We start from the raw sequence: 15,772 nt of genomic DNA, 5'->3' as shown, positions 1-15,772 counted from the left end.
CCTATAACAAAATAGCTTTCTCCTCTATATAGTGTAACATAATAACTAATTTGACATTCCCTTGCGGTAGACACATTTACAATACCATTACTTATTGAGTTGGAATATTTTTCACATTAATTAATTTACGCGCGTTTATAGTGTGTGTATATATAGTAATTAATTCGAAGATTACTTTTAAATTATAAATGATTTTTTTAAGTTAAATTTGTTCTTTATTTTCTTAATCTACTAATTAAAAATGGGATACTTCTGACAATAATAACACAATAATAATGATGATAATAATAAAATAATAAATAGATTCACGTACACTGTGTCCACATGATTATGATAATTACCAAAACAGATACTTTTACATATAAAACAAAGTAGGTGAGGTGATAAAAGAAAAATTAAAAGTTGAGAAAAAAGAAACATTAAAGAAGAAAACCGTGATGCAGTTACCCAACTTTTTTATTAATTTCCCCGAATCTGAACCTTTGAAAAGTCCCCTCTCTCTCTCTCCATCAGTCACACACACACTCTCTCTCCCTCTCTTCCATTCCAAAGTTAGCGCAAAGAATTTGACTTTCATCATTATCTCTATTTATATACAGACACACACTCTCTTCTCCATCTCAAGGTGTTCACATTCCCCTCGCCAAGTAGTGCGCCGAACCCAAACGCAGCGTTTCAACGCCCACCAACCATGTCGCTGCAAACTTGTTCGGCGGACCAACTAGCCCAGCTCTTTGGCTCAAACACAACCGACCCCCACGCCGCCGCCACGCTGATATGCGACCAGTTCGCCGCCGTCAGTAGGAACTTCACTGACACGGGCTACGCCATCGACAGCACCTACCTCCTCTTCTCCGCGTACCTCGTGTTCTCGATGCAGCTCGGCTTCGCCATGCTCTGCGCGGGTTCAGTCCGCGCCAAAAACACCATGAACATCATGCTCACCAACGTACTCGACGCCGCCGCCGGCGGCCTCTTCTACTACCTCTTTGGTTTCGCCTTCGCCTTCGGCTCCCCTTCAAACGGCTTCATCGGGAAACACTACTTCGGCCTCACAGACATCCACGCCCAGAATTTAGACTACAGCAACTTCCTTTACCAGTGGGCCTTCGCCATCGCCGCCGCCGGCATCACCAGCGGCTCCATCGCCGAGCGAACGCAGTTCGTCGCGTACCTAGTCTACTCTTCCTTCCTCACCGGGTTTGTGTATCCGGTAGTCTCTCACTGGTTCTGGTCCCCTGACGGTTGGGCATCCGCGTTCAACCTACACAATCTTTTATTCTCCACCGGCGTAATCGACTTCGCCGGCTCCGGCGTTGTCCATATGGTCGGCGGCGTGGCGGGACTCTGGGGCGCGCTTATCGAGGGTCCCCGAATCGGGCGATTCGATCACACGGGACGCGCGGTGGCCTTACGTGGCCACAGCGCCTCGTTAGTCGTGCTCGGAACCTTCATGCTGTGGTTCGGTTGGTACGGTTTTAACCCTGGTTCGTTCAACAAAATCTTGGTCCCTTATAACCCAGGGTCTAAGTACGGTCAATGGAGCGCGGTTGGGAGAACCGCGGTTACCACAACTCTGGCAGGCTCAACGGCGGCGTTGACCACGCTCTTCGGGAAACGGGTGCTGTCTGGTCACTGGAACGTCACCGATGTCTGCAACGGTTTGTTGGGCGGATTCGCCGCCATCACAGCCGGTTGTGCTGTGGTAGAGCCGTGGGCAGCTATCGTGTGTGGTTTTGTGGCGTCCGTTGTCTTGATCGCGTGTAACAAACTGGCGGAGAGGGTTAGGTTTGACGATCCGTTAGAGGCGGCGCAGCTGCATGGAGGGTGCGGCGCGTGGGGGGTGATTTTCACGGCGCTGTTCGCGAAGAAGGAGTACGTATTTGAGGCTTACGGGGGAGATGCGTCGAGGCCGCACGGGTTGTTCATGGGGGGTGGAGGGCGGTTGTTGGCGGCGCACGTGATTCAGATTTTGGTCATTGTTGGGTGGGTTAGTGCCACCATGGGACCTCTCTTCTGGCTGCTAAAAAAATTGAATCTTTTGAGGATTTCCTCCGAAGATGAACTCGCGGGTATGGATATGACCCGGCATGGAGGGTTTGCGTACGCCTATGAGGATGATGAGACGCAGAAGCATGGGATTCAGTTGAGAAAGGTTGAACCCAACTCCTCCACTCCCACCACTGATGAGTGATTATGATGAAGAAGACCATGGTAGCTTTTTGTTTGGATTTCGTTATTCTTGTTGCCTTCTTCTAGATTTTTCCTTCTACCCTTGTTAATGGTCCTACATTGAACTCCAACTGAAAAGATTAGCCTATTCCCTACGTTTCTGTGTTGGGTTGGTTTTCACTGCCCTTACAATTAGCTGTATAAATATTTTATTTTATTTATGCCTTTTATAATCTATTTTACTCTTTTTTATATGTAAAAAATATGTTTTTTTTATTATCTTCCGCAAAAATGCTATATTTCTAACCACTTTCCCATATTCAATTTTCATTTCTTCTGGCATAGTAGCCACTTTCTTTGACCTTTACCATGACCATCATGATAACCAGTTCCCATTATCCTTATGTTTGCAACATATAAAGCTTGTATCAAAACATAAATAATAATTATATTTAATATAGTGGGTTAACAACTATTTTCATTTAAAATTTATTGTTATAAAAATAAATATTTGTAAGATTAAGTATATAATTTTAGATTATCGAAAGTTGTTTGAACATAAAATAAATTTAAACTTAAAAATAATTCTTTAACGATGTATATGTAGAAGATTGAGCCAAACGTGTCTTCCACCTCCATCACACATGCATGACGATTATTTAGGACTTTTTTTGTTCGTCTCTTATAGATTTTTTAGTAGATTTTTCTCTGTCTGTACTATGGGAATTCTCATTTTTTATTGGTCCTGCTGATAAGAGTAAAGATTCTGATATTAAAAAAAAAGTAAGAGATTCTCTTAAAAGGTTTACGTTACTGTATTTGGTTCTCCACATGACAGGGAGTAAAATTATTTTATTTATGGGGTTTGTTTTCGTAGTTTTCTCAATTTAGTCACTTAACTGTTGGTATCTCTACACAATTTATAAAGAAAAAAAAGTTATATGTGAATACTATTTTATAACTTCAAATACTCATAAAATTATATAATATAGACATAAACTATTTAAGAGAAAATATATAATTGTTCAAACTTCAAAGACCAACTTAAGAGTTGACTTGTTTTTCGAAAAATAAACAAATAAAGAAAATTTCGTGTATATATACAGCCAAATTAAACACAGTATCTAGGATCTTGTCATCAATTATGAATTTTAGTTTTATAAGTAAAAATTCATTAAATTGATTCCTATATATAAACGTTATCAATTTAGTATATCTTTTCGTTTACTTCTTTTTATGTATTCTCTTAGTTTATTTTTATATTATTTATTTGGTTTTTTATATGAGCATTTGGTTATTGAATATAGGAAAAAAATTAAGAATATATATAAATAAATTAAAAATGGATTACATGTATGACATAAAATGTAAAATAATTATATATATATAAGGAATCAAATTAAAAACACTTAAAGGAGAATGTAAAACATTAAAGACTAAATCAATATTATTTGGTTGTAAATGAATCTATTTTTGAGAATTTTAATGTACAAGGACCACTGAGATCTGTAAAATAATTCTGATACTTTCACACTAAAAACATTCACTTAAGACTTTAATAAATTAAAAGAACTCTGACATTACAAACACTAAAAAAATTTCATTTCATAACTTTTTACAATAGTATAATAATATTTTACATATCTATGTCATGATGAAAATTTACAAACCATTAAAGTCAAATTTTTTAAAATAAAACAAGGTTAAATACACAGATCTCAGTGGTCCCAGTACATTAAAATTTTCAAAAATAGATTCCTTTACAACCAAATAATATTGATTTAGTATTTAATATTTTACATTCAGATTAACTCCTTTACGTATTTTAAATTAAAAATATTATTATAGTATTATATAGAAATAGTATTTGGTGAGTTTATTTCACAGAATGTGTTAAATGGGCATGTGATTACGTGAGTAAGGGTGGGTGGTACTGTTGCCTGTCATATTCCATGATTTTTGTTTTAACATCAAAACAAGTATTTGGGGGTTAAAGTTGCTTTCATTTCCAAAACTATTGTACCTTCTTCTTTATAAGCTAAATTGTTTTATGCTAAACAATGCAAATTCAAAGGTTTTGAGGTAATTAATGAAGATGGCTCCTTCATCATGCCACTTTACCAATATCTATGAGCTTCAAATGAAAGTCACTTCTTCTCAAAATCTTTCACATTCAAAATTCAAACTGATGTCTTATTCAACCACCCATAACCAAACATGTCCAAATTTCCTGTTAATTATGAAAATAACTAAAATTTTAAAAAACTACAGAATAAGTAAATAGTAATAATATGAACAAGTCATATAAAAAATATAAAAAATGAAGTCGTATTATATCATTTAAATTATAATCACTATCTTTCACTCCACACTTTCATACATTATTCTCTTTATTACGCATGTCACATTTCATAATTTTTAATTAAATATGTTTTTCCTGTGAATATGATTTTACCTATATGTTTTTAAGTCATTGCTGATTTAAGGCTGAAAATCAAATATATTAATTAATACAATTAGATAAAAAAAAAACCTATTTCAAATTAAGATGATTAAATTTTTACATTTGATACAAACTTATACTGATCATCCTTAAAATTATGTGAAATGACACAACCATTTTTCATGTTAAAAATTTTAAGGTCACCTTTCCTATAGGAATATACATCGTTTTGAATACGAGGTCTTTAAACAATTAATAGAGATAAATATAGGACAGAAAAAAAAAATATTTGTATAATTTTACAGAACTTTTAGAATGATTAATATAACATGCGCATAGTTTTTGTATATAATAATTTAGAATTAAATAATAAGTAAAACATTCCACTCTATAATTAAATTCATTAAACAGACGTGAGTGCGTATAATCAATATTTCCATTAATTAGCAAGGCATTTGCTGTTTTCTCTTTTCTCTCAATCTTATTTTTTTATACAATCATTTTACAACCATTAATATTATTATTTTAATATTTTTCATATATTTAATTATAAATTTATCTTTTATTTTATATATATATATATATATATTTATATCTAAATCCATCACATAAAAATTATATACACTATTATAGTTATCAAAATATCATTTCTCTTTACCAATAATGTAATATATATTAAAAAAATGTTTCTTTGAGATTTTCTAATACTTTCACTTTACAACTCATTTCATAAATAAAATCCTATATTTAATTAATAAAAATAAATATAAAAAGAAATATTTTGAATTAAAAAAATAAATATGAACTTATATCATGGTACCCTACACCGAATATAATTGGGGTATGTAGGCACAGAAAGAAGAGAAAAAAATAAATGAGTCATAAACTTACCCTTCCCTTAAAAAAGGAATATTTTATGAAGTACCTAAGCTAGATCACGTGCAAGACTTAGCAAGGTACGAAACTAGGTGCTTATTATTAAATTAAAGGACGCTTGGCCTTAAAGTTTAACAAGGTCTTCGTGGACAATTATTTATTAGTTTAGGATCAGAAATTAATTTAATTTTTTTAAAACCCTAACAAGACGTGTATCCCTAAATCTTGATTGTTTTTGGATCAAATCTGTGAATAAGTAAACTATGGGAAGAGTTTAGGTTAGACGAGTTTAGGGTTGAGATGTTTATTGAGTTGAGTTACTCAATCCAATTTAATCTAATTTAATCAAATATTGTTTTTTAATATATATTAAAAATAACTAAAAAGTTATTTCTAATTACACGAGAAACTAAAACGTTTATTTTTAAATAAATAAATATTTTATTAAATAAGTCAATGTAGGCGGCGGCATAGTCTATAAGGTTATTATTCAATATTTGAAAACATGGGTTCAAACATAAAGCAACTTTCCGTCACAAAACCAACCAGCAACAACTTTTGATAAGTTTAATAAAACGTACAAAGTACAACCATAAATAAGACATATATATATCTTTTGTTCTCAAAATAGTTTTATAATTAATTATAGAGATATGATTAAGTTTGCAAGTTAAAAATTATTTTCAAATATATAAATAATTTATTTTTTAAAAGTATTAAATATTTTAATTAATTAATAAAAATATAAAAAATTATATAAAATACAAATCTATCTAAATATTTCGGTTTATAAAATTATAAAAATTAATATTTCATTTCGACTACTAATTAACATTTTTATTTGGATTATTAGTCAATTTAAAAAATTTGAAAACCGAAAATAATTTTTTTTTTGACATGAGGTGATTTAACCTTTTAGCAATTAAGTGTATTTAGTCAGTTTAATCAAACAAAACTTACCACCTAATTAATACTGAATGGTCAATAAATACTGATTTTCATATATAAATTTATAACCAATTATTTTCATATTGATATGGATGAGTGATATCTAATATTAATATTAATTTTCGAAATATTATATGTGTGGTAGTTCATTACGTTAATGATAAATAGTTGGATAAAAGATTATCAAAAGAGGAGTTTTTAGTAGTGAAGTAAAAGAAAAAAAAACTATAAGTGTATCCAGCTAATACCAATTGTATAAATTGTTTTTATCTTATGTAAAACACATTAAAAATTAAAAGACGTTTAAAGTATGATGATAATATTTTGCTCTATCCAAAACTTAAACGAAGTCACTGTATAATCGTATTTTTTAAATAAAAAACAATATAATTGTTCATTTGATTTAATTAAAATTATTTAATTAAGTTTAGTATATTTTATATAAAAAATATAAAGTTGGGTTGTTATAGAAAAAGTTAGAAGTTAGTTGGGTTTAGTTTTCAAAAACTTACGGTTGAATTTTGTCCTACTATCTTTTCTTTAAAAATAAGTCGTTTAATGATAAAATCTATTTAATAATAAGATCTATTCACTGTTTTTTATCGACACTATATACTCACTAAATGCGTTTATTATTGTATGTGTTTCATATCTTCTTTTATTCACAATTTATTTATCTCTCCTTATGTATTATTTTGTGTTCAATAGACTAATGTTGAACTAGTTTCTATAAATTTGCATTAGATATTCAATTATGATCTATTAAGGATGAGTAGGTGGTTATCTATGATCAAGATCAATTCCCTTTGTACCTTTCTTTTGTTGTAAAGAAAATTTTTAAGGGAATGTTCAAGTAGATCGCCAACACAATCACGATTGAGAACTTTACGAAAAATAATAACTTTGGTCTGCGATGCATCAAGATGTTTTTTGTTGTTGAAAGAACATGACTTTTAATCACTCATTTCTAGTATAACGATACATATCTTTTAGCTTTTTTAGATTCATTTTTTCTTGTTTTGGATGCTTATCTCAGACTAAATGGAGGCCCAAAGTTGACCTAAATTTTGAAGCACAATTATGTCTAAAAAATCCAAAAAAAAAAATCATAAACAAATTTGTACACCTAGACAATTTTTACAACACTAAGAATAAGAAGAAATTTCTATTATTCTACTCTACAAAGTAGTAGTCTTTTTCCTTGAAGTGTTATTTTCTTTTATCGTCTTAGCCATAAACCTTGTTATCATGTTATTTGTTAGTTAGTTACTTGAGGAGCTCAACATTAACATTATCTTGGTTAAGCAAGTATTGGAGTTATATATTTTTTTTTCTTGCATAAAGTCTCAAAATTCTTATATTTTTTCTCAATCTTTTGAGTTTTTACAAAGAATTTTTGCTTCCTTTAGCTTGCGGCTCGATTAAAAAAGGCAATTCCATTTTTCACCTCTTCTTCAAAGTCAAATGGTAATTGTCTCCTATCATGGTTGAAATCTTATAAATCATGTTATTAAACTCATTTTGTCTTGATGAATTTTGATTACTGTGTTAAGAGGAGTGAAATAGAGAAGTAATTTAAACTCATTGATAACATTGTTGAGCTCCAAAGTCAGTTTAGATTGCTTGGGTTCTTTAATAGCAGCCCGATAACGGGTGATCTGATAAGACCAATAAACTTTCATTAGGATAAATTATAAATGACTCTGATACCGTATCAAGAAGTGGACTTTAAGCATAACTCAATCTTATGAAACCAACTCATAAGATGAGGTTTATATATTATGAAAACTCTTTATTTATAGTACACATGCAAATCTCCAACAATAAAAACAATAAAATAATTTTGTTAATGTTACTTGATTTGGACATGGTTGAATTTTAAAATGGCCATATGCATGTTTCAATTATCGAGCCCATTTTAGATGAGTTAAAGAATTAGCAAAAGCAAAAAAAGTACAAGGAAAGGCAGGTAAAGTTTTTTAACAATATTTTTCTAAATTGATTTTTCTCTGGGGATTTTGAATTTTGAAAGAACTTCGATTCTTTTCAATTTTTTCCAAAGAGAAAAAGTTGTAAGTTTTCCTGTTTCGTAAATACTTAAGAGGTTATGACATTTTTTATAAAAAAAAGTTCTCTAACTTAGTAATTTGAGAGCAGTGAGACATTGTACCTTTCCCTAATTTTGCTTTGTATTCTGCACAGTTAATTAATAACGAAGTAGTTAGTCTAAAAATTGTAGATAATATATCTTAGTAATGTGAAAAGAACTAATTATCCCACAATAGAAGAAGTCTTGAATGCAAACTTAAAAGAAAATGGATAAACTTTCATCTTCTTTTTTGGGAGAACAACATTGGGCTATGCTTAGAGAGTACTTTCAGTCTTGAAACAACCCATTATGTGTTAGAAATCAAAATATGTTAGAAATATCAATTCAATTATTTATGGCAAGTTCTTCCTTCAATATACACCCTATCATCTTTCAAAAGTTTCAAAAGTATATTCTATTCTAGATTTAAAAATTCAGAATTTAAGAAAATATAATTAAAAAATCAAAATTTTGTTTTAAAAATTCGAAATGCAAAAATACATTCTAGAAAAGAAAACTTGGAACACAAAATTTGAAAATATATTCTGAAATCTATTCTGGAAATCCAAATCCAGAAATAAAATTTCAAAATACAAAATCTGAAAATGTATTTCAATTTTTTTTTTTCGAAATTCAAAAATGTGTTTCAGAAATCTAAATCTAAAATATTTCCAAAAGAAAGAATTTCAGAAGTATTTTTTATCCATACTCACTTTCATTTAAAGTTATTTTCGTTATTTCGTAGGATATTTTTATATTTTAATGACATGCAGATTGAAATTGAAATGATGCAGTTAGAATTTTCCATTAGTTATACAATCAAAATATAATATAATAGATGCAAACATTACTTTAAAAATTGATTTTATAGAATTTAATTAGGCACAAAATCGGCTTATGGTATAAAGTTTATCTCAATAATTTTTATTAGGTGTATCATTTTATTTATTATCCAATCTTTTTGACTATTTGCAAATATTTTATTTATGTTTCAGATGTTCGCTTGTCGATTTAAAAAATATATTAAAAATTTCATATCGATTAAGTATATTAAATTAAACATAACCTCAAAGTTCTAAAAAAATGTGACATAGAGGGAATAAGAGAAGAAGAAAAATTGTTTCAGCATACCAGTGTTGTAGATTTTTCGGTATGCTAAAGTTACTCATTTCTAATGTTTAGCAGCAATATGAAAAGGTATTTTAAAGTTGCATTTTATTATGGTATGAAACTTCACACCTTCAGGTGCCAAATTTCTCATAACAAATTACATTAGAGTAAGTGTGCGTGATTCAAAACTCTGCAAGTGAAGAACGAAGCAATGTATTGGGCAATGTTAGTAGTATCAGCAAAAAATGTTAAACACAATACAACAGCATTCGGGTCAGCAGAACTTTTGAAAATGGGAGTAAATAATTTATACAATAATACACCACAAGAGATGAAAAGGAATTCCTCAGCAGATTGCAGCAGTTAAGTGCATCATGGCTGGTATGCTAGCATCCTCTTCTCATTTCTATGGCACCATTGTTCAACATCTCACATCTCATACTTCCCCACTTTCTATTAGCCTTGTGCACGTTTTCCTTCAGCCAAACTCACACGCATAGCCCGTCCTTCTAGTTCCTGTGGTGCACAATTTAAATAGAATCAATAAGCAAAATAACATTGATTTTGTGTATCTTATGTACCAAGTTCATATGTTAAGAAAAAATCTATACGTGTTGTTGAATAAAGATAAGAACATTTCATAGCATACAAATAGTTGCAAACCTTGTCTTATAAGCTGGTTTGATAAACCTTGAGTTAGAAGTTAATAAATGTAAATAATTTTACATTATGAGTCAATCACAAGCCAACCTACACAATGAGTTTGGTAACTTCTATAATAATTAGTCATATTAATGATGGTTTGTGTTTGAATGACCTTGTAAAACTGTTTTACTGGTTTTACTGAGTGCATGACCACAGAACTCTAACTTACTAGTCTTTAGATACACCCTTTATAGTGTCTTTTGTATTGGCAATACAAAAAATGTATGCTTTCACAATAAAAATCTCTCTATTGTATCCCTTAACCTCTGAACATGGAACATAAGAAAGAAAAAACTTAGATGTAGTTGCTCAAATGTTGTGTTTTAGGTGTTATTATTCCTGATGACCTATGTTGATCTTACTTGTATTATGTGGATTACAAGGAAAAATTTCAATTCTGATTGAAAAAAATAGCACTAAAATCACTTCTGTCTAATGTTTTGTCTATAGAAAAGCCATAAAATAGTTCTGAGTTTACGAATGCACAACCAGTACAAGAGTGAAGAAACGGGGAGTAAAATACCACATCATTCAAGGCTCCAAGGGCAGCTTCCATCTCTTCTTTTGTTGAAAAGCAAACAAAGCCATAGCCACGTGACCTTCCAGTTTCTCCATCATATAGGACCCTAGCTCCAACCACTGTTCCATATTCTTGAAAGGCTTGTGTCAAAATCTCATTAGTTACTGACCATGACAGATTCCCAACAAAGAGCTTATGTTCAGTTTCAGGGTACAAGGGTTCTTTTGCTTTTGGTTTGTTAGAGAAGTTCACCCTCAAGGTTCTGCCCAGGTATTCCTGAGAAGTTACATTCACACAATTCAGCATGCAAAAGGGTACGACCAGAACAAACCAATTGAACATAGCATGTGAGCTAATGCTTCAGAAAGAGCAGTAATCCTTACTTTTCCGTCAAGATTTTCTATTACTGCATTACAGTCTTCAATGCAACTCATTGTCACAAATGCAAAGCCTCTACTTTTTCCAGTGTCCCTGTCGTAAAGAACCTAAATATATATGTATATACATAAATCATCATCATCACTGAATCGTTACATGCAAGTTGGATGAATGAGTTGCAAGTTTGAGGGATGTATGCTACCAATGAATTGCTCTATGAAGTGACAACATACAACCAATTATGGAGGATTCTCATTTGGCTTTTCTTCTTTTACATCACTAAGATTTCTCTTGCTCTTGCAAATATCTTATCCATAAAAATGATCAAAACTTCAGTTCAAAAACACCCTGCCTAAATTGCAAATTTAGTTGCATGATTACATGTTTCACTTATCATTATTATGCACATGCTACACATTATAAGAATGGAGTGCAAATTTGATTAATAGAAGCTCACAGGAAAAAAAATGACCTAATAGATAAGGAGAATGAGACTGGTGAGACAAATAATTATTCAGAAACTGGAAATATCCACCAGATGAAGGAAAATCAAGACAGAACACTGTGAAGGCTTATCTAGAGCAGGGAGGAGAGGACAAGAACTTAAATTTTAAATCAAGAGTTATATAATAGATTAACACATTAATGAATTTAATGAATAGTAATTTAAATCAAAGAAATTTATAAATTTACTCCCAGTATATACAATCATATGGATCTCATGCATCCAATTTCAAGCTGCAGAATTTGCTCAGGCAGATAAAATTTTGAAAGTGTAAGAACAAGTATATAGTTTATGCCCTCTTTACTCTATCTTGCAATCATAGTGTAAATTTGCTGACAAATATAATAGACATCTTTAAAATCAATGGATAGCATAAATACCTCAATTAGTTCTGCACTACCATAGTCCTGAATTAGCCCTGCAAGTTTGGCACTATCAACACTATAAGGCAAATTCCCAAAATAAAGCTTGGTGCTAGCAAAGGATTCATCTGAGTCTTGTTCTGCCACCACTTCCTCCCCTTCATTCTCCTCCACTTTCTCTTCTTCAACCAAACCAGCATCATCCACAACAACCACCTCTTCTTGTGCAACAGCAGCAGAAATTCTAGGCCCCCACAACCTATGCGATGTGGTACCTCCGATGGACAAAGGTTCCACCACCAAGTGTGACACAGGTGCAAAGATACGGTTTGACAGCATTGCTGTCATAAGGGGATCCATCATGGAGCAGTGCTTGGAACGAAGACATTTGACACTGTTAATGGAAGAAGAAAACAATGAAGCTATGCCTGCAGCAGTAGCAGCCATGTTGTGATGATGAAACTCAAAAATGTTACATTAAAAGATGATTATTTGAGTGTTTATGACATGATGAGAGAGAAAAGGTGGATGGTGTGTGCATTGTGGTTATGCTTGCGTGGCATGATTGTGTCCACTGTCTAGTGTTGTAGGTAAGAATGGGATATGTGAAGATAAGATGAGTTCATATCCAATAGCATATGCCCAGATGTATATTTTCTGTGTGAAAGATTATTTTTCTTTCTATAAGATCAAATGTGTATAACTTGCTATATGCCTCTTATTTTAACTACAATATTTTGACTTCCTTGTATTTTCATTTGGAAAATATTCATTTCACAATTGCACACTAAAAAAATACTAATTTATAACTATGATACAACACAACAATGTAATTTCAAAATTATTATATCTTTTTACATAAGTTTACATTTAAAAAAATATATTTTTTTCAATATTTATAATATAAATGCAAGAATGTCAACATATCATAACTAGTTCATTTTAAAGATTCTCATAGATAACTTATCCATTTGTTCATTTTATTTTATTCTGGAATATTCATCTGTTATGGTAGATATTTTAAATGTATGGTAGATATTGTTGTTGTGTGGAATTAGAGAAAATTAAAAATAATTTGTATTGTTAGTTTATTAGTTTTAAGGTCAGGGTGAGAACTTTCAAAATCAGTGTGTGCTTCAAATTAAATATTAAACTCTAAATTCTAAATTTTAAATTTTAAATCCTAAATTCTAAATATTAAATTACTTTTACCTAATCAGATTTATTAATAATTATTTTTATTATATTAGACTTATTATTATATGTTATTATCCACTTTTCACCTATGATATATTTACATAGGCATATCATTCCAATTATTACTACTATTAGAATTGAATTCACCATTATGTTACTTAATAGCTTTGATCAATTGAATGAAGCATAAAGAGTGCAATTATAAAAAAGTGCATATATTTTTTTTTCTTCCGCATTATTTACAAAGATCCAAAAGTTTACAAGTATAAGTATTAACTAGAGGGTTTTTTACATCAGTCATTTTCTATATTCGCGTATTACTATTTCCAAATTAATTTTCTTTATTCACATAATGATATTATTATTATTAAATTTTTACGTTGGAGAGTTTTTATACATAGAGTAATTTCACAATCACCTAGCAACAAAGTGAAAAAATAATTGAAGTTTACTTTACTCAAATTTGGGCTTATTTACAAATAATAGACGAATTTTCACAACAACTCAACAAACTCCAAAGAATACATGATTAATACTATAGTAAACACTAAATTTTAAATGATTGACATATTAGTTTATGACAACCATCAAATACTGAAAACAATCAATAATAATGGTTATTTTCACATGAAGCATATTGTTGAATCATATCATATGTTAAAAAAAATGTTCAAAAAAAAAAAACATCTTACTAAACATATCAAACTTCCAAGAAAAGGAATCCAAACAATAACACACATTCTTTTTCTCAACCAAAAAATTCACTTCCCATCTTGAACTTATTTCAATTAATGTTTAGGTTTTCTTGTAAATCAAAAGGAAACATGAAAAAACATTTTGAAAGCAATTTTAGCACATTAAATAACAAAAACACCAAATCTTCATCCAAGTTGAGGAAAACTTTATCAAGTCTTCATCTTCAAAGAGGTTGGAGGCATAAAATCCTATCTTTAAATCTATCACATGAAGGTTGTAACTAGAACATGTCTCCCCATCTTTGAAAGGCATCCCATATATATGTCTTTACACCTTTCAAAGGTCATCTATGTGTAAAACTAAGATTAGAAAATTAACTTTGCATTAAACATAAAATTATTAACATATCAAGTATAATTGTTAGCTTAATCATCATCATTAGGCTTGCGTTCAAACTAAATGTAATCATTATTTTTTGTGTTTCATACTTAAAATTTATCTTGTGTTAACCTTACTTGAAACACACTTGGAATTTCTTAAAAATATTGACCCAATGAACCACAAAGAATACAACTTTGACTAGATTTTAAAAAAATTATTATTATTATTGAAATTGTATTAAAAAATACAATTTTTTCTTTTAGAAAATTAAAAAATTAAATTTTTCTATAAGCACAATTTGTTTATTTTTTTAACTTATTCAATTATTCTCTTTTTTGTAATTTTTAAAAAAATCACTAGTTGGAAACGTCTTATTACTCCAAATCATGTAGTTATTTTTGTTTATGTGTGTGTATATAATTTTATCCTTCATAAAAGTTACTTCTATTTTTGAAAATCTTCACGAACAAGCTTTTCAAATTTTTTAGAACATGATTCCCAAAAAAATAATTTTTGGAATACACTTTTTTGAAGACATGAATCCGAAACAAACTTTCTAGATAGAATTTCTAAGGCAATTTCTCCCTGCACCATATAATGCACCCAATGCAAAATTTAAAACCTAACATTGGTCTTAATTTCATTTTTCTTACAGAGTCGATGCACAAATTCGAAATTGATTTTTATATATTTTGGATTTTGAAATCTGAAAGGTCATTTTTGTATTTCATTTAAATTTCTGAATAGTCATATCTGGAAGTGAGTTATGAGTTCCAGATTTTCATATACAGAATGGTGTGATGTAAATGGTGTTGATGATTGAGATCCAGAACTCATTTATGTTTGCTTACGGATCTTAACATCCGAAAGGTCATTTATGTTATCCTGATAAACTTTCGGATGATAAAATCTAAAAATGACATATTAGTTCCAAATTTGTATATCCAGAATTTTGTAATTTGACTCATGGACATGAATATCTGAAAAACAAAAACTTTAAATAATTAAGAACAAAACCAACATTTCACATAATCAGCCCTTTTCTAAAACAAACTTTTTAGAACATACATAATATACCTTTCTGAACAAGGTTTCCAAAAAACATGAAATGCGTCCAAAATCATATATGATAACTTTTTTTTCTGAATGAACTCTCTCTCCTTTTTCTTCCTGAGAGTGCAGACATCGTGCAGCAACATTGACAAAAGTGGTATGGTACACTGAGGTAGGGTATTTTTATATTGTTTTGTAAGTATGGGAATGCAGCTAGTAATAATGGGGTGCAAGAAGAAAAAACTTAAACATGGGGTGCAAGAAGAAAAAATTTAAAAGAACATACTTCGGGTAAAAACCGAAAAGAATATAATTCGGGTAAAAAAACCCAGAATCT

The 15,772-nt window shown here is 30.4% G+C and overlaps 2 protein-coding genes across 2 annotated transcripts; one reads left to right on the top strand and one right to left on the bottom strand.

Moving 5' to 3' along the window:
- The first annotated feature begins 306 nt into the window (after positions 1-306).
- Positions 307-2,327, top strand: AMT1;1 (ammonium transporter 1;1). Its single transcript, XM_068637659.2, has one exon. The coding sequence runs from the start codon at positions 692-694 to the stop codon at positions 2,192-2,194; it is 1,503 nt and encodes a 500-aa protein (XP_068493760.1). The 5' UTR covers positions 307-691; the 3' UTR covers positions 2,195-2,327.
- A 7,508-nt stretch (positions 2,328-9,835) lies between these two features.
- On the bottom strand, positions 9,836-12,689 carry LOC137830368 (RNA-binding (RRM/RBD/RNP motifs) family protein). Its single transcript, XM_068637658.1, has 4 exons — positions 12,127-12,689; positions 11,247-11,348; positions 10,867-11,139; positions 9,836-10,154 (listed from the first exon to the last, which is right to left on the bottom strand). The coding sequence occupies exons 1-4, from the start codon at positions 12,553-12,555 to the stop codon at positions 10,095-10,097; spliced, it is 864 nt and encodes a 287-aa protein (XP_068493759.1). The 5' UTR covers positions 12,556-12,689; the 3' UTR covers positions 9,836-10,094.
- Positions 12,690-15,772: the final 3,083 nt, after the last annotated feature.

This window comes from Phaseolus vulgaris, chromosome 7, assembly GCF_051622355.1.
Source record: "Phaseolus vulgaris cultivar YP4 chromosome 7, ASM5162235v1, whole genome shotgun sequence".
NCBI classification, from domain to species: Eukaryota; Viridiplantae; Streptophyta; class Magnoliopsida; order Fabales; family Fabaceae; genus Phaseolus; species Phaseolus vulgaris.
This window is presented reverse-complemented; position numbering and strand designations above follow the sequence as displayed.